Here is a 25,029-nt window from a genome sequence, read left to right as displayed (position 1 = left end):
TTTTACACAGTCGTCCAAGTCAGCATCTCTGTATCATCTTTCAGGGCTATTAAAACAGGGTGTGGATCTATTGATAGGGGTGTGTTTTATTTATTTTCATGTGAACCAAAATTTCATCTAATTATACAATTAACTATGGGAGCTGGAGGACTGTTCAGTATGTGGTAAAGGCATCATGTCAGTTCACTGGCAATTCAACTATTCTGACTACCTTTTATACCACTTAAACTAATTTTTCCAATGTTTTAGTTCTATGACGATATTTAGGCACTAGGGAAAGCTTACTTGCTGTAAACAGTGCTATATGGACAGTTTGGCCTTCTTCCTCTTCAGAAAATATCTGATTTAGGAAAGATGCTTTTTCTGGAAACAACTCTGGTACTGTCAGTGCTACAACGCTTTAGCTGCCAATGAGAAAGAACATTGTCTCAGCAGTGGATCCATTATAATCTATAGGGTATTCGGTCACAGAATCACAAAATGGCCAAGATTGGAAGGGCCCTCTGAAGATGATCTAGTTCAACCCCCCTGCTGAGCAGGATCACCTAGAGCTCATTGCACAGGATGGCATCCAGGTGGGTTTTGTATATCTCCAGAGAAGGAGACTCCACAGCTTCTCTGGGCAGCCTGTCTCAGTGCTCTGTCACCCTCACAGTAAAGAAGATTTTCCTCATATGCAGCTGGAACCTCCTGTGCTTCAGTTTGTACCAGTTGCCTCATGTCCTACTGGTGGGCACAACTGAAAAGAATCTGGTCCCATCCTCTTGACACTCTCCCTTCAGATGTTTATACACATTGAAAAGATCCTCTCTCAGTCTTCTCCACGTTAAACAGGCCCCGCTCTCTCAGCCTGTACTTGTATGACAGATACTCCAGTCCCCTGATCATCTTCAGAGCCCTCCGCTAGACTCATTCCAGTAGCTCCATGTCCCTCGTGTACTGGGGAGTCCAGAGGTGGACACAATGCTCCAGGTGTGGCCTCACCAGGGCTGAGTAGAGGGGGAGGATCACCTCCCTCGGCCTGCTGGCAACACTCCCTAATGTACCCCAGGATCCCATTGGCCTTCTTGGCCACAAGGGCATATTTCTGGCTCATGGTTAACTTTATGTCCACCAGGACTCCCAGGTCCTTTTCCACAGAGCTGTTTCCCGCAGGTCAGCCCCCAGCCTCTACTGGTGCTTATGGTTATTCCTCCCTAGGTGCAGGACCCTGCATTTGCCTTTACCGACCTTCATGACGTTCCTCACCGACCAACTCTCCAGCCTGTCTAGGTCCCTCTGAATGGTAGTACGGCTTTCTGGTGGATCAGCCACTCCTCCCAGTTTTGTGACATCGGCAAACTTGCTGAGGGTGCACTCTATTCCATAATCTAGGTCATTGATGAATAAATTGAACAAGACTGGACCCAGTACTGACCCCTGGGGAACACCTCTAGCTACAGGTCTCCATCTAGACTGTACCACTGATGACAACCCTCTGAGCTCTTCTATCCATCCAGTTCTCAATCCTCCTCACTGTCCACTCATCTATCCCATGCTTCCAGAACTTGCCTATGGGTCCCCCATGAACACTTGCAGAAAGCTCAGCTTCTTGCTTGGACAGAATTCTTGGAATCATGGAAGCTGCCGTGCATCACTTTTGCAGTAATTGTTATAAAGAGGCGATTACTTACTTACTACTTTCTAAGATGATTCAGTGAAGAGAATAAAACAGTGATGAGTACACTAATGGGAGTTCCCTTTATGGCTTTCTTGCATGAGTTTTGTCACCAGTTTCCTGATTTCTTAAAAGTGAGCTGATGAAACCACTACATAATAACAGTTTTCATATTTTAGTTAGTTTTCCAGTCTTTGTAGCTGCAGGGGAAAGTCTGGAAACATAGACACACCAGTATTTCAACACCAAAAACAAAACAAAACAAAACAAAACAAAAAAAAACACTGGATCTTAATTATTTAAAATCTAGTGGTTTTAAATCTTACTCATGATATTGAGGCTGACTCATGATTTTTGACTCAGTGGGGTTGTCAAGCTTGTACCTGACATCCAACCTAAAAAGGTGCCGGTTAAGAGTTTTCAATGTTTGCCAAAATGCTGTTTCTCATTTATATATTCATATGAAAACTCTGATGTATTTCTGTATGAAATCATTTGTCATATATTTTGTGAAGAAGATGATGTTGCTGTGTAAGACTGTAGACTTGGCATATTTTCAAAGAGCTTGCTTTCATTGTATGCAAGTAAAACCTAGTCAGCAACAACGACAAAATTGAGTGTTATTGCTGAACGAAAATTTCAATGCAATAGTCTAGCATGCTAATTTGAGAAGATTAGAAATTCATATTCTAGTTTAGGCTCGTAAAATAAGATAACACAATGCATTGTGTCTGAGCTAAATAGCTGGTAATTTACTTCCTTGCTTCCTGTCAGTAGTTTCATTTGTGTTGAATAGGTATAATTGTGTGTCCTCAAAGAGATTGCACTAAAACTGGTTATGAAATAGTCAGGTTTTCCAAATGCTTTATTAAGCACAACAATTTCCTGCTACACATAAAAATACTTCAGTCTTTGGTTATATTTACATTCTGCTGGTACAAAGCAGCTATTTTTAAAATGTTTTATGTCTTGTCTTCAAGTTTGATTTAAGTTATCCTATCACATTAGTGTACATATGAACATGGTGTTTAGCTGAGAAATTTAAAATAAAAAATGCAAATTTTAAAAGGCCAATGAACAGTAATGATGTTACCATACTACCAAGTATATTAGATGTTGAAAGCAAGTGCCTTCCAATCCTTTAATAGTCTGGAGTAGTCACAAGGAGAAAACATGGGCGGTTTCAAGCCTAAAAAGTTTTACAGAAAATGAAGTGATAATAGTTACTGCTGTTCTCTGTATGATCCAATAGTGACTTGCAGAAAAATGGTTTACATTTGGCAGAAGTTAATACTAAACAAGCTCCATAATATCTCATTTTTGCTAGCAAACATTTTCTCTTTAAAAAAGGAGCTAAAACATAGTGATCTTACACTTCTGAAGATAAGTGCAAGAGGTACTTTGACTAGGATGGAATTTTCTGCCAATTTTAAAATAATAGTAATCAGATCTGGATCTCCCTTGTTTGAAGCTCATACCATGCTTATTAAAGTCTAGCTTTATTTTGAAGGAAAAATAGCAGGATATTGAGTATTTAGTCATGTATATAACATTAAGATTTGGAAACATTTTTGTTTGAGTTATTGTAGCTTAAGGGCCAACATTTATTATTCTGCTTTAATTTTTATAACTCTCAACACATTTGGCTAATATATGAATACTTAGATTTTGTGTGTGCTTAATTTTTTTCTAAATAGGTTTGACATCTCTCATATTTTTCATTTATACCTAAAACTTATTTTGTCCCCCCCCAAAATAACCCTCCACTTTAGAGAGATCGGGGGAATAAGTATTTATTTTTTATAATACTAATGTGTGTGTGTGTGTGTGTTGGCTGGTATTTCTTAAATCAGGAGATGCTTGCAGCTAGAATAACTTAAATCTTTAGCTATTGTGTTTCCTTTAATATACAGTTGCTGTTCAGGCCTTTGAAAGTTCACCAAATATATTTGTTCAATAATAATTTTGTTATTAACAGGCCCTACTGAGTGCTGAGCACTTCTGAACACTTGCTACTAAAAAGTATCTTTTCAGAGGAATGTGTTTTAGCATATTCTTTGGCTTCTTTCAAAATGCTCTTCTGAATTCTAGTTGGACTTGCTATTCTGAATCCCTCAGGTGTGTGTGAAAATGTACATCTTAAAGTTAGCCTTTTTCTATCTAAAGTAATGATATAACAGTTGCTATGGGATTTTTGCAGTCTTACATTTCTCCATACAAATATTCAGAATTGCAAACTGCTAGATTACAAGTAGTATTGTAGATGATGTTCAATTTTTTTTTTTTTTTCCGAAACAGTGAGGTAATTTATGAAATATTTCTGAATATGTTGCAGTTGTACTTAGTTCAAATAGGGCAAAATAATCTGGTTGTCACATGTGCTGAACACTCTTCAAGGAGCCCTCCATGACTTTGTCTTAAGAATTGGATTCAAATCTGGCAAGAAAACTTTCTTTACACTATTCTTGGAATTGATTGACATCAGTGAAAATTTCCTCAATTTGTTTTCAAGTATTTTAAAACATATTTTTACAAGGCTAAATCAAGGAGTAGAATAATGAAATGGATAGTGAGGGACAGATTTCTTTATTGTAGGTAGTAGTGAACTGTGTATTAGTTTGGAATAATGATAGCACACTATGTCTTTAAATACAGTCCTGATATTAACCCACATCACTTGAATCCTAACCTACCATTTTGACCTCAAGAATACTTACCTTTCTATATTATTACAAAAAGGCTTCAACATGAGTTAATTTATCTTACCCTTAAAAAGAAAGGATAAACATTTCACTAGGTGAATAACATGTAAAATCTTTCCTTGAAGTCATGCCATAAAAACAATCATTCTTTCAGTTTTTTTGAGCTTCCAGTACTGGCTAAAAGTAGGAATTGCAGAAGCATATGAAAATATTCAGATGGTGGTTAAAGGATTGTGTTTTGTTTTGTATGATTATATTGTTATTGTACTGTGTATAATTGTGTTACTTGATATACAGATATTTTTCTAAATGTCAAGATGTGGCTAGTAAATAACATTAAAACTCTATCTCATGGTAAGAACAATAAATGAGTTTCAATGGAATAATACAGTTTTGGAGAGGAGACAGAGCTGTTGTGCACATTGTGCATTTTTCTTGGGAAATTTCTACTCTGCCCCCCCATCCATTTTTCTTAGTTCTCTAAACATAGCCACAACAAAATTCAATATATATATATCTTTAAAGTCAGTTGAGAAAAAAATGTCTGGTAATACTTCATAATGGCTCCATGCAAATCTTCTGCATAATTAGTCAGTTCTCTATTGAGACAAGCCTTGGTATTTTTGTCTGATGGAGCTACACTGCACTCAGGATGCTCATACAAAGACAGATTAGCTGGCAAGTGCTTGTAGAGGTTCTGTGCATGGTGCATGCTGCAAATGACAGCTCCAGGTATATGTATCAAAGTGTAGAAGCTGCAACAAAAGCTAAATTTTTGAAGTTGCTGAGCTTAGTAGATGAACGTAATGATATCAGATTACTGCCCTCCTATGAAATAATTACAATGTTTTTTAAAAAGAAAATAACATATTAAACAGGTAATTATTTCATCAGAGGGTGATTAAAAAACAACACTTAACATAAATTCACCCTAATTCCTCCATGCCATTCCCTCTGCCTTTAGTTGGGCCTAATGACTATCAGGCTTTTAGCACATTTCAGAATTATTTTGTGAGATCTTCAGTTCCTCTGCATGCATTCTTCTTCCTTCTGTCTTTGACATGGTTCTATCTGTTTAATGACATCCCTCCTGCCTTTCCCAGTTTCCTTCTGCTCCTCTTTTTTTTTTTAATTAATTAATTTATTTTAAATAACCAGTGTTATCCACTCTGTATGCCTCATTTATTTACGCATGCTAAAAGCACTCCTACATTTTTGTGAGCTATCATTCATTTTGCATGAAATAAATTCATTTATGTAACTTGTCTAGGCAGTTGTTTTTTTCTACCTACAAGACAATGTTGATGTTTTGTGGTGATACTGTTCTGTATTTAATAGATACTCTGAGTAATGTGGGGATATTTGTACAGCCTTTAAGTAAGGCTGATCAGTGTGTATGTAGGAGTAGTTTGAATTAAAAATACTATTTGAAGAAGACTGTAAGTAACAATTGTATTGTTTTCTGTCTTGAAAGTAAGAACGTTGTCAGAAAGTTCGTGGCTTTATTATTAATTATATAGTTCTCTATTAATACAAGAAAAACAAGTGATGCAACAAGTGTGCCTTAAAGATATATTGTTTAGAGCACATGATATTTTAGTTCAGCTGTAGATGTTGCCCTTATGGAAGACTTAAGTCTCACTGGAAAACTGCAAGCAATCATGGGCAATTTTTAAACATGTAGAGAGCTGTCTAAAAAATATGCAATAAAAAATGTAATTAGAGCTTATCTAACATGCAGTAATTCAAGCAAAACATCCGCAGTTCATTTGGTTTATCTGAAGGTCATTTTTTGTTACATCTGTGGATGCTCTGTCCTTACAACTGAGGTACTAAAAGCATTTTTGTCTCTTTTCTACGATCGTAAATCACCTGCTCTGTTGTACAATGACTCTGTCAATCTCTGACTCTCTACTATAGTAATAATAAGAAATATCATTAGTGACTGTAGAACCTGAAAAGATTCTGTCTTGAAATGTCAACATTAAAGTCTGAAATCTATTAGCAACTTGTATCTTGGTTTCTAAGACAGTCTATATTTTAATCTTCTCAAAATAACATTTACAACTGAAAGTTTGCAGTTTCGATGGTTGTGGCAGGGTTGGCAGGAAGGTGCTGTGCTTAAGATTCTATTTTAATATATTCATTAAACCCACTATCATCTTCTTGATGAAGATTCTCAATGCAAAAAGACCAGATGATTTGGCTGAATTATATATAGCTGCACATCTGCAACAAACTCTTATGATTTGCATTAGTACAATAGCTGGATGAATAAGTGAGCATCAGCACAGAATATTAACAGATGCCTTTCTCTTTTCTGACCCCATTTAAGCATAAGGAAAATCATTTTTTCTTTCCTTTCCCGATAATGATAAAGCTCTTATTTCAGAATGTTGTCTGATATCAATTTATAAAAGAGGTAATCTTAAAAGTAGAGGTCTGCAAGAGAGAATAAAGTTTTGCCAACTATTCAGTCATTTTGTCTGAAATTTGTGTCTCCACATGCTTTCATCTTTTGTAACCAACATTCAGGATAAGTTTTCAAAACTGTAAGTAATTGGAAGTCATAAGCAAAAGTATGCAATACTTTCTATGGCTGTAAACCTAGGATAATTGAAATAGAGATCACAGAATCACAGAATGGTTGAGGTTGGGAGGGACCTCTGGAGGCCACCTGGTGCCACCCCTGCCCAAGCTGGGACACCCAGAGCAGGGTGCCCAGGACTGTGTCCAGGAGGTGTCTGAAGGTCTCCAAGGAGGAGAACCCACAACCTCTGGGCAGCCTGTGCCAGTGCTCTGTCACACCTACAGTAAAGAAATGCTTCCTGATGTTCAGATAGAGCGTCTTGTGTTCCAGTTAGTGCACAGTGCCTTTTGTCCTGGCACTGGGCACCACTTACAAGAGTCTGTTTCCGTCCTCTTTGCACCTTCCTTTCAGGTATTTATAGAAATTGATGAGTTCCCCCTGAGCCTCCTCTTCTCCAGGCTGAGCAGTCCCAGCTCTCTGAGCCTTTCCTCCAGATGTTGTAAGCCTGATTCATAAAGCATTTAAATTAGAGTTGCAGTGATTCACATGATATGAAGGTATGAGTTTTTCATTGACAGCCTCTGTACAGATGAGTGATACTGTAGGTTGGCATTGGTAAAGAAGTTGGTTCATGTCCCTGTAATGTTTAGAACGGACCTGGTGCGAATCATGGGGCCATGAAATAAGGTCTCCTGATTTTAACCTGAGAACACTGTTAGGGTTAGCTTAACTCCACTCTTTATCCCTTTATCTTCTAGTCTTATTGGATACAGTGGTTCAGATGTTCCCTTATCATTTCTGATCTCTCATGTCACATGCAGTACTTGTGAGACTTGCAGGTTCAATACATGTCTTATGCTTTTCCCTTGTTAAAACTAGGTTTCATGCATTTTCAGTGTCATGCAAATTCTACTGACCCTTCTGTGCAAAGGAAGTTTGGCATGATCTGTAATCAGCTGAAAAATTGTCACAGATACATGATCTTAACCAGCTTTGCAATGTGACAATCATGAAGTGGCAAAGAAGATACTGAGCATCAGAAAGGCATATATTTCGGCATTCACTTCCAAGTATTCTACCAGAAAATGCATTCCCCAGCAAAAAACTGTTTACAAGCCCTTCTGCAGAAAGTGGCTCAGCGTGGCTACTTACACACCAGGCCTCATGCATGATGGTGAAGTTTCTTGTGAAAGGGAGCACTTATTTTCGTCTGCTTATACAGATACTGACATATTAGTTTGGGGCCACTGCTCCAATAGTAGTTTTGGTGGATCTTTGGTTGACCCAGAGCAGCCACTTCAATGTTCTTGTGTTCTGATGCTACCAGCTGTTTGTCTCAGCCTGTAACATTATCAACCTATGTTTTTGAGGATTTATGAAATTCAAGGGTCAGTGCATTGCTCAAGATTTCTGGTCAGCATGGAGTGAACAAACTTCTTATATCTGATCTGTTGTTTGAAAACTCAGTTGTGTTCCCAAGCAGAAATTCTTGCACGTAAGAAGAGAATAAGTCAACTCTTCAAAAATGACTATATTTTCATTGCCAAACAATTGAAATGAAAATTCAGAATGGAATCACTTATCAAAACAATATTTGATGAAATCAGACCAGTTAAGTTCTTCACTATGTAAATTATGGATCAAAATCAATCCCATCTATTACCATCTAGGAAAAAAAAAAAAAAAAGCTGTTTTCCCTCTTTGTAACATATTGCATTGTTCATTGTTAGTTTTAGCTTCTGTTCTTGGCCTATTTGTAGGTCTGAAGTCCGTTGCAGTGGCGCCTGTTAGAGCAGATACTGTGAAAGTTTGGCCAGTTTTTTCTCTGATAAATGGTGTTTTCCAGGAATTCATACTAAATCATAAAAATTCCCCATATTTGATGCTTGGCATGGAAAGCCTTGTTTCACAAGTATGTCACTTGTATATTTATACAGATTAAAAAAAAAACCAATCTCATTTATTAAGTCAAAATATTTTTAAATAGCATATTGTGTAAAGAGCATTGAATTGTATTTCTTGGAAAAGAACAATGTAATGGTCATTTAATCTAAATAAACACATTTCCTGACAATGAATAATTGCTTTGTTGCTCTTATATCACAGATGACTCTTAAATGTTTCTGTGTGGTTCTTCTCTTGGATAGACCCATGCAGAAACTGATCAGTAGTTTAAAGTGGTTGAATTATTTTCAGTATTACAAAATATTCAAATGACTAAGGTATTTTCTTTTAAAAGTCAACTGTGTATGAATGAAAATTTAACTTTGCAAATAACTAATATACTCAAAGAACTTGTGATGTTGATGCTAAATCTTAATGTTCATTTTAAAACTTAATTTTCTGTGTGGCATGCTTATTGTATAGGTGGCAGGATTGCTGTGTTTAGTTAACTACATATATATAACTATTAAGTGCATTCTGAAGGTTCATCATAGAGATGTGAGAGTTAATCTGTTTTGTGATTCTTAACTTTCTAATACACCAAAAACTTTTTTGAAGAGAAAATTTACACATCATAGGAAATAAGTTACTACTAATCATCCACTAACAAACAAAAACGTGTACATATGACAAATAAAATTAACAGAGAGTATTATTCTACCTAGGATGTTTCTATAGTTCTGTTAGAGGAAAACTACAATACTGACAATTTCTAACTAATAATTCATATAATTGTGGAAAATTTAATTCTCTGTGTAGACAGGCAAACCAGGGAGAAATGCTTTTGTTACAAACATTTCTTTTTGACTGGATATTAGTACTTTATCTTTACCATTCAATTCTGGTCCGGGGATATTGCTATTATCTAAAGTTTATTTACACAAAAAATAACAACAGCAGAAATCACATCAAAGCCAAATGTGTGTACAGCACTTTAAGGAGAATAAAGGATAGTGTTAAGGAGTCAGTTATCACTTGGCTACACAGAAGGAAATCGGCAAGATGTTAAGCACAATTAGAAGGAGAATAAATTCCAGCAGAATTTTGAAAAGAATTTCCTGAAGTCAGCAAAGGAGAATTTTAAAATGTTGTCTTCCAGTCTTATTTAAAGAGAAGGAAAGTGGCATAAATGGTGGATTAATTGTCTCAGTAAATAAAATAAACAGTTGAGTGGATGTTTGTAACTAATTTAATAAGTATGTCACACCCTAAAATGATCCAGTTGTCACCCACTATTAATCTTATAGGACAGTTTACATCAACACATGGAACAAATTGTGATGAAGACACTGGCCAAGAAATGAGTATTTGCTAACATGATGAAATAATTAGCATTCAGTAGAGCTCAACTATACTTCAATGTGTGAAGCTGATAATCACTTAACTGAGCTTGATTCAAATAAATACTTCCTTCCAGCATTTGAAACAGTGTCAGCCCAGGCTGAGTATGCAGTCAAAGTATGCACTCAGATGTCTGCTTTTAGATCCATACATTGCAGTCTGGGGGCTTATCACAACTGTGTCCCAAATCAGAAATGTAAAAGTTGTTGCCTGAAAAACAGCTACTAATTTGAAGTTAGTCAATAGTTTTAAAGAGTTAAGGTTTCTTTCATCATCTCTTGATATTCTGCAAAAAATGTACAGAAAGGAATGTACCATTCCTGGGAGAATTACTATTTGACATGAGTCAGAAATGTGCCAGGGAAGCTGCTGGTATTTCAGGACAGCATTCAAACCTGTACTACTTGTGTCTGGCCACCAGTTTAGCAAGGAGTGTGGTTTGTCCTGCTGTACCAGCTGTAGTGTTCAGGATGGTCTCTCTATTACTGGTGGAAATACCTCTGGCCCACAAAGAACTGTTAGCATCAGGGATTTGTTTTCTAAGCTTAAAATGAATTGATCTCGAACAATTTCAGTTATGCAATATCTTTAACCTAACACTGTAACACAATAACAAAACCAATGAAGCATCTGTCAGAAGCGCACCCAAAGTATCCATGAGAGAGTGATGACGTGGAACAGGAATAGCATATACATTGATATTTTCATATGGTTAATTAAACCCATAGACTCATTCTGTACATACTAAGGTTTTATTGGTATTAGAATAAAGAATTTCTTTTTGGAAGAAAAATAACTGATAATTACTTCTCTCTGTGCTTCTAATCAACAGCCTTTGATGTACATCTGTTTTTTAAGTACATCTGTAACTTCCAGTCAGGAAAAGCCTTTTATGGCAAGTGGCCCTTAAGCTACATGCTGTGTTTATTTCATATATTCGTTTTCCGTTTTGTCTTAACAAAGCATCCACACTTTTTTTTTTTTCTTTTTTTTTCAGCTTTATCAGTGAATATATATTTTAAATATTTTATGCAGGAAAAAAAAACCTTCAGTATTCATTTTAGTTTAGAATGACTTTAAACTGATGGTGGAAATATAGTTCTGTCTTTCTTGCAGATGTAAATCAGAATATGAAGATAACCTAATTTGTCCACTCCATATGTATTATTAGACACCACGTTATACTGCTTCTTATCATGTGATGCCAAGGCTGAATCCAGCTGCTGTGTATATGAGAGGGGAAGACAGCCCCCTGTGGTGCTGAGAGCATCTGCAGCAACAGGCTGTCAACAGAGGTGCTGCAGACCATTCATTCCCCTAACATATCCATGTCTGTAACCTCTGGGTAGGAAAAAAAAGTATTTCAGTGTTTTTCTTAAAATCAGTACTATATATATAAATATATACACACTATATATATATATACACTATATATATATACACTATATATATATAGTACTGATATATATATATAAATGTTTTAAATACAACATGTTTAAATAGTGATGCACTTAGGGTTGAAATTCATGCTCATTATTCAGTCTAAGTACGTGAAACAGCTCTTGTGGATAAGTTTATTGTCGAGGTGTAACTTCAGTTTAGGAAAGTCATTTTCAATGTAAACTTCGTTCAGATTTGCATGTTTTCTACGTATCTGAAGGCAGTGCTGCCCTGCTCCGCGTGTTCACGGCTACACAGCTGTGCCAGGGAGGGAACAGGATCACTCCCATTCAGTCCTGCGCAGGGTCATCCGGGTGGCCTTAAGGACCCAGGTAGATAGCTTGAGTGGTCCTGCAGGCCCTGTTTTCTGCTTATGTGGATTAGCAGTTGCTAATACAGTCTCTTCTGCACACAAAGCTGTGAGAGCAATGATTGCCAGGTGCTGGGCACTGAGGCATTGCTGGGGCAAATGTCCTCAGCTGCTCCAGTTGTATCCAGAAAGGGGCATTCCTCATAACTTCGGCAATACTCATTTCATTCTGGAAATGCAATCTGTTCAGGTTTCATGGCTCTTTCTAGACATAGGTTTTTATGGTGAAGGTGAATAACAGTTCTAGGTTCTACGGCACTTCCCTGTCAAATCACATTTTATTGTCTATTTTTTGCAGCTTCTGGTGTAAAAGTTGGTGGAGGCTCTAAGAGGCTTACAGTCAAGTCCAGCCCAATGTGGTTTGTTTTATTTTTATTGTACAACTGGCAGATAAGTTTATCCATGCAGAATTCATTTCAAGATAAAATTTCTTCATGTAACGAATGATACTGTACATTCATATGTGGAAAGCTTTTGCAAAATCAGTTGATCTCCTTTTAGATTAATATTTGAATCTGTAGAAATGAAGCAAATAAAAGCATCACAGAAGTCACAGGCAGGAATAGCTACTGTACTTGAAATGGATATGTTTAAACTTGGGACTTTTATAGATCTATAAAGTTTTCTTATCTTTACCACAGTAAAATTAAACCACATGCTGGCTGGATGTCAAGGAGAAAGTTATGATGGCCTTAATATGGTACTATACAGCATTGCTGTTTGTTTCAGTCAATCCTATTTAAAAATTAAAATAAAAATTCTGTTTATAATAGTAAACAATACTCTAGTATAATAATTTCTTTGCTTTGTAAAGTGGTCCCATTCAAATACAATTTATTTTCATGTAGTTAAATGTAATGTTATACTGGAAGATCAAAGAAGTATTGACCTATGAATGCATACCTGCAGGATGAGGAATTGCATATATATAAAAAAAAAATGTTTCTTAGAAGAAATATTGAGTCTACTACAATGTTGTGAGAAAACAAACAAACAAAAAAAGAACAAGCATGCATTTCTTGGCTCTGTAATGATGTAATATGAAAAAGCACAGTAAAACTGATTAGTTTTAGCCTATATATGAGCAGAACTGAAACATCTGATGAGAGAAACATTATTTATAAAAGTTACTGAAAAACTGAACCAGAGATGAGTCACAAACTTTTTTTTTTTTTGAGGGCTACAAAATAACCTTAATGTTATAAACACAAAAACATATGTGTTTAACTTCTCAAAAAAGGTGATGATCTACAGCGCATAAAGAGAAAAAGTCTGATTTTGAAAGGTATAATGAGAAGTAATAGCTGGATATTAAAATTTAAGTTAGGAATTGCGTGCATATTTCTAACAGTGGAATGATTAACTGCTGGAAAAATTACCAGAGGAAGTGGTGGATCCTTTGTTTCCTTCAGATCTATACCGGATGCCTTTCTCCAACAAGTTATTAACGTCAACAGCATAAGAGAGCAACATATGATAGCTCATGTTTATGTAAGAAATCTCACTAGACTTTCTCTTGAACCCGCTTCTCACCTGCAATCAGCACATCTTCTTTAGTTTTAAGGAATAAACCATGTTTTTAATTTTAATTTAAGAATGAGCATTCTTAAAGAGACATGCAATGTCTAATTTTCTTATCTAGGTATTTATTATTTCCTCTACAGACTTTGTAAAGATATACAGGTTTGAAACAGTCTTGATGTAGTGAACTTCAGGTAAGAACTGCTTCTGTTAACCTCAAGGCAAACAAGATACTTGAAGTTGCTAAGTCTAGTAATAAGCCTAGAGTTAATTTGGTTATTGGCTTGTGGTTTGTTTCTAAAATTGTGACAATGGCTTGATGATACTTGTGCACAAACAAAAGTTTTAGCAAGATACAGTGCCATATTGGATACTATACCTATTTATTTTCTGTCAATGGCTGTGCAGTATTAATTTTAACATCTGTGAAAAACTGATGTGTGACTATTGGGAAATAAATAGGATTTAGGCAGAAAAGTGCCCTTTTACAAGCTTCAGATAGTGAATAACCCTTCTGTAGCTATATGATGTAGAAGCAACTGGTTGCAACATAAATACACCTAGCATGCTTACGAGTGTTAGCAGGCTCCATGTGTGCAGTAAGTCCAAGAGCCCTCATAGGCTGTCATGGAAAAGTGCTAATGTTCAAGCAGGAGGCTCCCTGCGCATGGAATTAGGTCTTTAAGGTCCCTTCCAACCCAAACCATTCTGTGATTCTAAGCTGGCAAGAGAGCTACTGAAGTACATTTAGGGATAAAGCCATATACATCAGAACATCTCTTAAATCCAGATTGCCCATGGCTCAAAGATAGTGACTATGTCAATAGCAGTTAATTAAATGTGCTGGGGGCTGCTTTGTCACCAGCATCAACAGACAAGGATCCACATCTGCATTACTCTGCTTAGAGCTCCCCAACCAGGGACATGCCTACAGGAGCATGGCCCTGGCCTGTACTGTTTCCTGAGACATCTCCTGAAGGGGCAGGGGAGGGTGCTGGCTGCCCAGCCAAAACACAGCAGACAGGTGAGGTACAGTGTTTGGGGGTATTCTGTGATACTGTTTGATGATGACCTGGCCCCTACATGTGGGAAGGATGGGGAACAAGCTGCTGTGAGGGAGGTAAAAGCAGGAAGAAGGGTAACTCCCCCTTTTCAGTGGCTGCCTGAATTTATGGTAGATTAAATGATTACAGAGTTACAGCTTCAGAAGAATTATCTGTGTCTGCCTTTATAAATAGCTGCAGAGAAGTCTTTCCCCTCTTGCTTCTGGGGGGGTTTGAATCCTTGAAAGGTCAGTAACTGGATATGCAATAACCTTGGGAAACTTTCAGCAACTTACTCTCCCAGGTAGAAAGGCAGTAAATCCCACGGGACCCCTTGAGAGACTTAAAGTGAATGCTGTGGAGAAGTCTGTGGCCACAGTGTGCAGGTAAAGGGAGGTCCTGAAAGCTAAATTCAGATCATTAGGTATAGAAAGTGTGTTGCACTGCACCAGCACAGGGGGAGTAATGGAAAAGATAAGCTTATACAGAAGTCTTCTGGTCTTCTGTAACTAGAAAACTGAGACAGTGACCCCATCATGACCATAGTACCGATAGTGAAAACTATAAAGGATAGAGTGAAGTTCTGGTTGCAGATTTAGTGAAGAAAACAGGTGAAAGTATTTCCTCTTCCCGCACCAGAAAAATGTCTGAGGAGAAGGGGAAAGTTTACACATTGCACACTGCTATAGCTAAGGATAAACAGAGACCAACCTGACCAAAGTCAGGAAGGCAGCATTAATATCTTCTGTTTCAGCCCCTTCTCAAGTATAAACCAAATGAGCATATGTGAGCAACTCAGGTTTAGCAGCTGATCTAGTACACTGCTCTTGATGAGCAGACCTAGGTAATCATTTTACATCATATGATTAGAAATAATATATTAAAAACCAATAGGTTTTCAGTTGCTATTCATCAGGGGTCATCCTGTTTGACAGTAGTTTATTCAGTAGTCAGGTGTGCAGTGTAGCCTCTCTTCTTACTGAGTCTTGGAAAGATTATCTGTGCATTACTTAAAGAGAAGCAGAATAGACTGTTGAAACTATTATCTGAGCTGTAGCTGTGGAACAAAATTGTTCCTGTATTCGGTTCTAGGTCAGAATCCTTAAAGGGAAATAAAAAGATAAACCCTTCAGAACTAAATAGTATTTTATAGAACAAAAATCTCTAGATAAATAACTAAATAATAAAATCAGCTTTCCAGTGTAGTCTTTCTCTGTAAGAGACCTTTGATGGAACTTTTAGTACAATGGATGGAACATTCCTTGATGCAATTTCTAATATGAAATTAAATCTTGCAGGTGCCACAAATAAATGTTATAACAAGAAAAATTATTTTATATTCACTATAAGAAGAGATTAAAAAAATGAATTAAAGTGGGCAGAAAAGGGGGAAAAAAAAAAGAATATTTTAAAATACCAACAAAAGAGTTTTAAGTCAGATCAGAGTTCAATCAAACATATAGAAGTTCAAAGCCAGTTAGAGTTTTCAGTTCTAACTGTTGACTATATATATAAAGTATATTTACATATGTATGCAAATTCTTGACTGGGTATAATTTTTTTTTATTACTTTCAAAATTTACTTTATATTGAATTGTGAAAGGAAGAAACAAAAAAAAACAAACCAGCCTTCCATTGGAAATATTTTGCTTGGCTGTGCTTGCAAAGCGTCTGATCTGGCATGGTGCTGACTGAGATAAGGATGGTGAGTAACCTCTTTGCCACCAATGTCCAGAACTTTTGAATTCTGAGCTAAATCCACTTTAGATTAACATTTTGGCTGCATTGGAGACTGACATATTTTCACATAACTGTGGCTAAAAGGAGTACGATACCCAACGTTTGAACATCTATAGTACTCAGTTAAGCTCAGGTCTTCCATCAGAGTTTTCTGTGAGTTTCCATGTAACCTAGAGTTTGCTAGTTTTCCTCTTCCCACAGTGTGCTTATTTTTGCTTTCTTTTCTGAGTGTGTATGTGTGAAGTCCTAATTTTTATGTTCTATCAGTTTTATTTTTTTAGGCAGAGTAAATGGGTATACTTCTACAAAGAAAAATGAATATTCTTTGATGGAAGTGGAAACCATTTTTCAGTTAATATCTCACTGCCATCTACTGTGCATGTTGTAAAACTGCACTGTGGAGAAAGCTGTGTTTCAGCAATGTAAGACTACTCAGTCAATTTGCTCTGAAGTTGAGGAAAACTCCTCTGAACTCTTAGGAGACTGTGACATATAAATTCCATTCTTTGTGCAGGAATCTCTCTCTTAATTCGATGACAATGTCTGGTGATACTCGATATTGTCTAGAAGAAAAGAACATCAGATTTTAGTTTTGCTTAAGTAGTTTTCATTCAGGCCAGATGAAAAGTAGATACGTACTTTTTGGAGGAAAAGAGTACCTCACTTTGCTTATTCTTCCCCTAAATAATAAAAGCTTTCACTTCTTAGTGGATATGTTGAAATAAAAAGAACTAGTGAGATTGAGATACAGAAATTTGGGATACAGATTTTTTTTTTTGTTTTAAAGTCAATAAATTATTATGTGCTTCTTTTAAATTATCCTTCATCTCTGTCTGGCAACATACAAACACCAGTTATATGCAGTGTTGTGTGTAGGATGGGGTATAATCATTTACCCTAAATTGTGAAATGATTAAGTTGAAAATAAGATGTCAGAATTCTGACTGCCAGGAGCTGAATAAGATATCACAGAAGTTAGCTCTGCATTACCAATGTTTTCATACCAATTTATGTAGAAAGTACAAAGTCTATTCAAGGCAGAAATTTCCCTGGTTTTCATCAGGAAAGCTCAGGTCAAACAGAGAAGAATGCGCAAAAATCATCTAACTGTGCCTTTTACATAAGGGAACTCATTTTCATAGTCTATTATTGTAATAGCTTTATTAATTTCAATAGACCACAAATATGTATAATTTATATAATTATTAGTATTATATGAAAAAGTAAAAAATAAGACCATTAAGTTTGCAAAATCAAGCACTTCAAAGCTGAAGAAATGCCTTCATTTCCTCCTTCTTCATATCAGTTACGTTATAGTATAATTAGATTTTTTTTTTTCTATTTTTACTCAGTAATTGTTCTGAGGCCTAATTTGCTCAACATTATTCGACCCTTAGAACATTAAATAATTCATGACTTTTCTAAGGTGTTCATTGTTCTCATATTTCAGTGCTTTGCAAATATTAACCCATGTTTATAAAATCTGATATTTTGGGATTAGAAATGGTGGCATGGGCTGATTATGTACTTTATATGATCATAACATCCTTTCTGTTGTCTTCTGAGGCAAATGTGTTTATGTAAGACTTCAAACAACAACAGAAATTCAACCAGGAGAATGAGGCACTAGTTTCTGACACTTGTCCCCTTCTGTCCCATCTCCTCAACCCATTTGCCTTTTTTTTTTCCAGTGCCACCATCCAAGTCCCAATCTCTTTCACTCCCTGCCCAAAATGGCTATTTTGGCTGACCTCCCCCTAGTCATATTCTTTCCGTAGAACACACTGAGCATAGACAATTTAAGCTTAAATTTGATAATGTTAAAAAATAACTGCAGAATAAATTTTTATTAGGAAAGCTGTCATTAACTCCGTAACAGGTGATAAGGGTAGTGATGCCCATGATGTAAGGTTTGCTATGCTAAAGTTCATTGTGTTGTCTTCCTGTGGACCACTTGTCAGAGTAAGTTTGTAAATCATGCTTTAGCCACACTTTAGGCTTGAGTTAGTAGCAGTGGGGATTTTCTTTTTTCTTTTACTGAATGTATAAGATTTCTTAACAATTTGTGTATTTCTCTGGCACTTTCAGTATCAGATATTTTTCATCCAACTGAAAGTACCAGGGAATGATTTTCTATTGGAGAATAATTTCTGGACTGAATCCTTTGTTTGCTTGTTTGTTTTGTTTGTTTGTATGTTTGTTGTTTTTTTGTTGACTTGAGTACTATAACGTTTCTAGCTCACCCTGCAGAGGAGATGCTGCCACACTCAGGATCTTAATTAGAACTACATCTGTAGGAGAATGTTTTACAAGTATGCAACATTTGGCTCCTAAAAGGCCAAATGAAATGGAAGAAAAGATCAAAATGTGCATTTAATGAGGTATGCTATTATCCCAGGACACCACTGTGCCTTTACAGTGCAATGCAAATTCTGCGTATGAAAATACTAGAAGGGACATTTTTAAGTCCCATCATTCTGTAGTCATCAATGGAAGAGGAAAATGTTTTAAATAAAGAAGGGAGTATTAGGCATTTTGATCTCTCTGAAATAAAATAATTTTTATGTGAGAACACTGAAAATTTGTGAGGGAATTACACTGTGAAGTAAAGATGCAGATTTTTTTTCTTTTCTTTTGTTAAATGTTTTAGATTGAAATCCTTACTGCCCTCATGTGGATGAAAACACATTTCATTTTTTCTGTCTGCTGAAACTAAAAGTGGACATGTTTCATTAGAAGAGCTGTATGTACAACAGTATTTACACCGCAAATGAAGGACAATTTGGCCACTGAACTGATGCTGATGTCTGAGCCAAGGGCCTCAAGCAGTATGGCTGGGAGTCTGTAAATATATCTGCTTTATTTTAATTCTAGAGAGTCAGGTTGGCCCTGAGTGTTAAGAATCTGCCCCACAAATTCTGCCTCGAGAAAGCCACTTTTGCAGCTGACAGAAGTTAATGAAGACTCCTTCTGAACCAACTAATGTGTATCCTGAATTGACCAGAAGGGTCAATCCAGAAGGAACATGCAGTATTTCCAAATCCCTTTGAACTCAGGGTAGGAGACAAGCCAGGGAACTGAGCACGAATCTCTAATATAGCAACATGCATCTGCTTTAGGAGCAATGATAATAAAGTGGTACAGTAGCAACAACATAAAAGAAAAAATGGCCTTCACATATGGACAAAGTTACTCACAGCTATTACTCTATGGTGTATAGACAATTGCTGTGTATATTAGCATAAATACATTTTTTTTTTTTCCCCAGGAATTGATGTTGGAATTATAATATTGCCTAGATGTTGTTATACCTTTGCCTGTATATTATTATACCATTAGAAACCGTGTTACATTATTATCTAACAATAATGTTTCATTGCACAGCATATTAGTTGGCCATACACCTACCATAAACAAGGAGTCCAAAAAAAAGTTTAATGAATAACACTATAAAAATACAGATGATTGTGATAATATACTTTGTAGAAACAAAAAAAAAAAAAAAAAAAGAATTATCCATTAGTCATTTACAAAGCAAACAGCAAAGCCGAATTGTATAACATTGAAATAAAGGATTTTATTGACTGTCTTTGCCAGTCTTGCTTCTGTGCAGAACTGTGAGATACAGAGTGATAGATAAGCTTTTTAAGGATTTTATTTGCTAAATAACTGAACACCAAATCTAACTATATTTCTGCTCTTTCTTAGGCCATACACATCTTTCAGTGTCTACACATGACTATACAAAGTATTAAACATATTTTTCTAAATTTTGTTCTGAGCTGACTCAGATAATAAAAATCGAGGCACTCTTTTTTTTTTTTTTAAGGGAGTTTGAGATAAAAAATGCTTTTCAAGGAAAAGTTAGTTAGCTTGTTAGCGTGCAAGGGAAAAGCCAGTTGAAATAGAAACAGGAATACAGTAACCTGAACAGCCCGCGTTCAGATATCCTGCTCTTTGACTGAATTATTTGTATTTGCTCCCACTGCTGTTCACACCAAGGTCTTTCAAGGATATGTTGTCTGCAGTAATAAAATAAAGATTGAAAATCAGATCTGATGTGGAGGCCTATAACTTGGAAAGGGGAAACAAAGCCTGTGGCTATCTGCCAGCTGACAGGCGGGCAAGTTATCGCTGGAGACGATGTGATGTCGCTTAAAGAGCATTGCTGGCTGCAGATGCCAGGTGCTGCGCTCAACGATCTGCTCCCTGGGGCTCTGTTTCTGATAAGAAGGGTTTTATAGGCTATGTGGACTGGGATTATTATCTCAGATATTGTCACTCCGTGTCCTGTACAGTAATGCTGTAACCTGCTATTGATGGGAGAGAGCTGGAGCCAGGCTGGGAGGAAACGCTGGGCTGAGTAACAGGCTGTGGCAGAGCCTGATGTGAGGCCCCAGTGCTTCCCAGGACGTGTGGAGGGGGACTGTAGGGTTTTTCCCTTTCTAGTAACCCTATTTTTACACAATCTGGGCTGTATAGGTTTCAGCAGTTATTACAAATAGCTTCGTCACTCTTACTCAAAGGGGTGGCTTGCTTTTCTGGCCCATAGTGGAGGCTTTTGCAGAGCAAGGCTAGTCTGGCTTTTTTATCCACCTGCTCCCTCTGAGGGCTGGCAATCCACACAGTGGAGGTAAAACCTGTCCTTATGTTCCCCCCCTCTTTCTCTTCAGACAACTTGCCCCAATCCAGGATTTTCCTTGTGTGTGCAGTGGTAAATTCTGGACTAAAATAAACCACTGCTAATATCCACTCCTTTTCAACATGGAATGGGCTGCCCAGGGAAGTGGTGGTCTCCATCCCTGGAGAAAATATGTGGATGTGACACTAAGGGACATGGATTAGTGATGGGACTTGCTACGTAATGTTGGACTAGATGATCTTGGAGGTCTTTTCCAACCTAGATGATTCTGTGTTTCTATGATAACAGCCTAAGCAAACCTAAGAACAACAGAGCCCCAACAGAGAGAGGGCCTTGGAGGCAGGGCTTTTGCTCTCAGGATCAGGGAGCATGGCCAGACATGGAGGAGGCCACCCAAGTGTCACTGTAGACAAGGTCCACCACCACCCTGAAACATCTCCTGGAGTGGAGGGAGCTGCTGCCATGCTTGCTGTTGGTACCCAGGGAAGGTCTCCTCTGATGGCCATCCTCACCCTGTGGCCCTGCTGTTGGGGAACCTGGAGAGTCTGGCTCTCAGATCTTCTCTGGGGATCTGCTTTCTGTATTGTGTTCTTCAAAAGAAGCCTGTAGCAAGACATTCGGAAGTTACTTCTGTTGACTGTGCTTTTGCTGACAGAATCAGGACTGTAATTGAAGTCTGAATTTAATAAAAGTTCTCATGCACTGGGACCTCAGCAACATACGTTGTTTGAACTCTCTAGTCTTTATAGTCACTGCTTTTCTGCTAATCTCTAATCTCTGTTGTATCCTGGTAGCGATACGGGAGCTGATGTTTAGCCAAGGAAAACTGTTCATGTTCAGTTTTCTGGTTAAAGTGACAGTTGCCATTTGGGACTGTGTTAGCATTGCCAGTCATCTGGATATTGTCTGTGTAGTTTAGCATTGTCCTGAAAATAATAAAACTTATTATGTGCAACACAGCACTTGAAATTTAATGAGCAAACAAGGGTCTCAATAACATGAGAGCAAGTTATGAGGCATGCAGGGCTCCGTGGTACTGCCTTTCCACAGGTTTCTACTGCAAGACGTGTAAAAGAAGGTGTGTTGCCTTCTCCATGCAGGCAGCCAGATGGCTGCTGCAGAGCATCAGCTAGCAATATGATTTGACACTTACAGGAGCTATTTTGTAAGGCTTAAACATACACACCAAGCAGGCTGTGTGTCATTTTACCTGTGCATGTCAGACTTTTCAGAGGAGAAATAATAGAACCTGTTACTACCTGAAATTTGCAGTAAGCTCTTACTTTAGTTTTCAGGAGGACATTGTAGAGAAAATTAGGTGTGGCACTGACTGGAAATTATATTTCTTTTTACTGAGTGTTCTGTACAGTGCAAAACTTCACAATGTGAGATCACTGTGCAAACTGTACAGCAAAACTGTTCTGGTGGTCTTCTGACTAACAGGATTGTCACTTGTTTCAGTTTGTTTTTTCCCTCATCTGCTACTTCCTTAATAATATTTCAAGACTCAGGTGAAAAAAAAAATAATAAAAAAATATATTTAAAATGCAATACAGAATGCAATGTTCAACTATATATTCAACCCAGTTCTGATGCCTTGCAATATACCAACTAATAGAATGACAAAATTGTGATATGGAAATTTGTGTAATCAAAACCATCTTGTTGTAATGGCCCTTTGTGTCAACTATTACTTCTCTCTGACCTCATTAGGTGTGCCTAGTCATTAGATACAGTGTTACTAAAGAGTTTTAACTTAAAAGCAGCTTTGATTAATGATTGGTTGGACTGAAGTTTTACTTTGTAGGATTAACTAGATTTAAAAATGGCAAAATGCCATAGTAGTATTAATGCCAGACTTTAACGAGAAGCAGAAGTAAACTCCAAGGACCCTTGCGATTTTAATATGGGCTAAACTCATGTTCTCATTACCTTAATGTCCTGTCCTGTTTTAAAAGCCAGTACTGTAATAATTCTTAGAATAGTAGCATAGGCAGCAGATTAGCAGATTACAAATATGTAATCTTAAATATATATCCCTATGTGTTTAATGAATCATAATTTTTTATGATTTTAGAATCAGATTCATTCAGCCTTGTTATCAAATAGAGAAAAAATGTTTCATACTGGTTTGGGCCTTTATTCTTTTAGTTAAAAAACAATGTGGAAGTAAGTCAAAGTCATACTAGCAAACATTTCTCCCAGTTAATAATGTGCTGTCATTGTAGTTAAAAAGAAAAAAATCTTCACATTTTTGTGTTATCAGCTATTTGAAATTTCTTTTTTTTGTTTTCTTACATTAATTTACTTTTCTTGAAAGTTTAGGGTTGACACCTCTAGAGATTAATGTCATTTTTTCTCCATTGATCACATATTTCAGTCTATCATACTGCCAAGAAAACACAGACCACTCTCACTCAAGACTAAATTCAGTCATCTCCTTAAATCCTACTAAAGTTTATAGAATTTAAACATACATATAAAAGTTAACACAATGCTGAATTAAGATCTTTCTGTCTAAATTTTTTTTTTCAGTGCATGGGATCTTTGCTAAATTAGTCAAAGGGCATTGATTTATTATTAGAGGTGAAGAGCAAAAAAATCTTTCTAATTTCAGGAACCCTGAGAATCCCTGAGAATCTCTGAGAATTCTTCCTGTATTGATCCTGATTTCAAGATTTTGGTTATTTTTCAGTGAACTTCCAGTAACAGAAAGTGCGTAATGAATTTTGTGTTTCAGCGCAATAATGTGCTGTGAGAATTAGGCACTGTGTGCTAATCACCAATAATAGCAGTTCTTTACAGAGGCGGCATTCTTTCTGCCAAAGCATGTAGGACTACATCGAGCCAAATACTTGGGCTGCAATGCCTAATTTCTCATGTAAATCAGGGATATATTGGACTTGACTTAAATAGGATTACTCACTCAAGCAAATTTACGCAAGGGTTTAAGGCACGTATCCAGCTTTTAGTTGAGTTAGAGTCTACGTACTTGTTTGGCTCTGGGCCCTAAGCACTTGCATAACATTGCTTGCATGAATTATCCCATTAAATCGAGACCCACATAAACATTATTACTCATACCAGCAAAACTGTGCATGTGGACAAGTGCTGACAGTTGGGGATCCTGCTTCCTCTTGTACTGTATTGAAAAGTTCTGTTTTCACTGATGATCAAAGCTTATTAACCGAGCATTACATCTGCAGTCTCCATCAGTAATTTCTGTGCCACTGAGTTCTTTGACTACATTCTAATATTGCCTTGTATTCTTTACTTAATTGACTCATAGATATTTTATTTATTTATTTATTTATTTATTTATTTATATTTTTTAGGAAGAAGGGCAACAAAAACAAAGGAGAAAAAAAAGAAGAAAAAGAATTTGATGGAGAGGGCTCAGAAGCAGCACAGCATCTTTTTAGCTACAGATAAAACAAGCCAGTAAAGACTTGATTTTTTTTTTTAATTTTTTTTTTTGCGAAGTGCAGAAAAGCTGCTATACGCTCCTGCCCATGGATGCACTACGATTCAGCTGCTTTAACAGTATTGGTGGCAAATAACTTGTGAAAAGAAGCCCACAAGCTTGTTTGTTTTATTTATATATTTTTTTATTTTATTTTTTCGTCTTATTTTTGACCTGAAGACTTCAAGGTCAGGAGCGCACTGAGTTGAATCAGTGGAAGTGGTGCTGAAGTGTGTCAAAGATTTTGTACTGAGTGCTTGGTCAACATGTTGACACTGAATGGAAGCAGGAAAGAAACCTATGTATCACCATTAGGCGGACTTGTGCATATTTAAATAAAAAAAAGGAAGTCTTGGAGGTGTAGGTACTATTGCATTTATGGCCTTTTTTCCCTATATTTGTACATTTCAAGATTAAATGGGTATGACTTACCTACTTAGTGTTAATGTGCATTGTTCTCAGCACCTGCTACATTGAAACAGTTGTATAATAAAACTGCTTTAAAACAATATACCACAGGAATTACTGCTTAGAGTTATGGATACGCAACAGACCCTACGTGTACATATTATGCTGTCTACATATAAATGAACATATTTACTGTACATCTATGCATTTTTATGTATAATACTTTAT

At 36.7% G+C, this 25,029-nt stretch overlaps 1 protein-coding gene across 3 annotated transcripts in view; it reads left to right on the top strand.

Annotated features, from left to right (window-relative positions):
- The window catches only part of RSPO2 (R-spondin 2), a 110,317-nt gene extending 85,567 nt beyond the window's left edge, over window positions 1-24,750 (top strand). For all 3 annotated transcript variants that reach the window (XM_040546741.1, XM_040546740.1, XM_040546744.1), the window contains one exon: window positions 24,266-24,750. In XM_040546741.1, the coding sequence (XP_040402675.1) occupies window positions 24,266-24,375 (110 nt within the window). In that variant the 3' untranslated portion in view covers window positions 24,376-24,750. The remainder of the gene's footprint in view (window positions 1-24,265) is intronic.
- The last annotated feature ends 279 nt before the right edge of the window (window positions 24,751-25,029 follow it).

The sequence above is a fragment of the Cygnus olor genome, chromosome 2 (genome assembly GCF_009769625.2).
Source record: "Cygnus olor isolate bCygOlo1 chromosome 2, bCygOlo1.pri.v2, whole genome shotgun sequence".
NCBI lineage: Eukaryota > Metazoa > Chordata > Aves > Anseriformes > Anatidae > Cygnus > Cygnus olor.
This window is presented reverse-complemented; position numbering and strand designations above follow the sequence as displayed.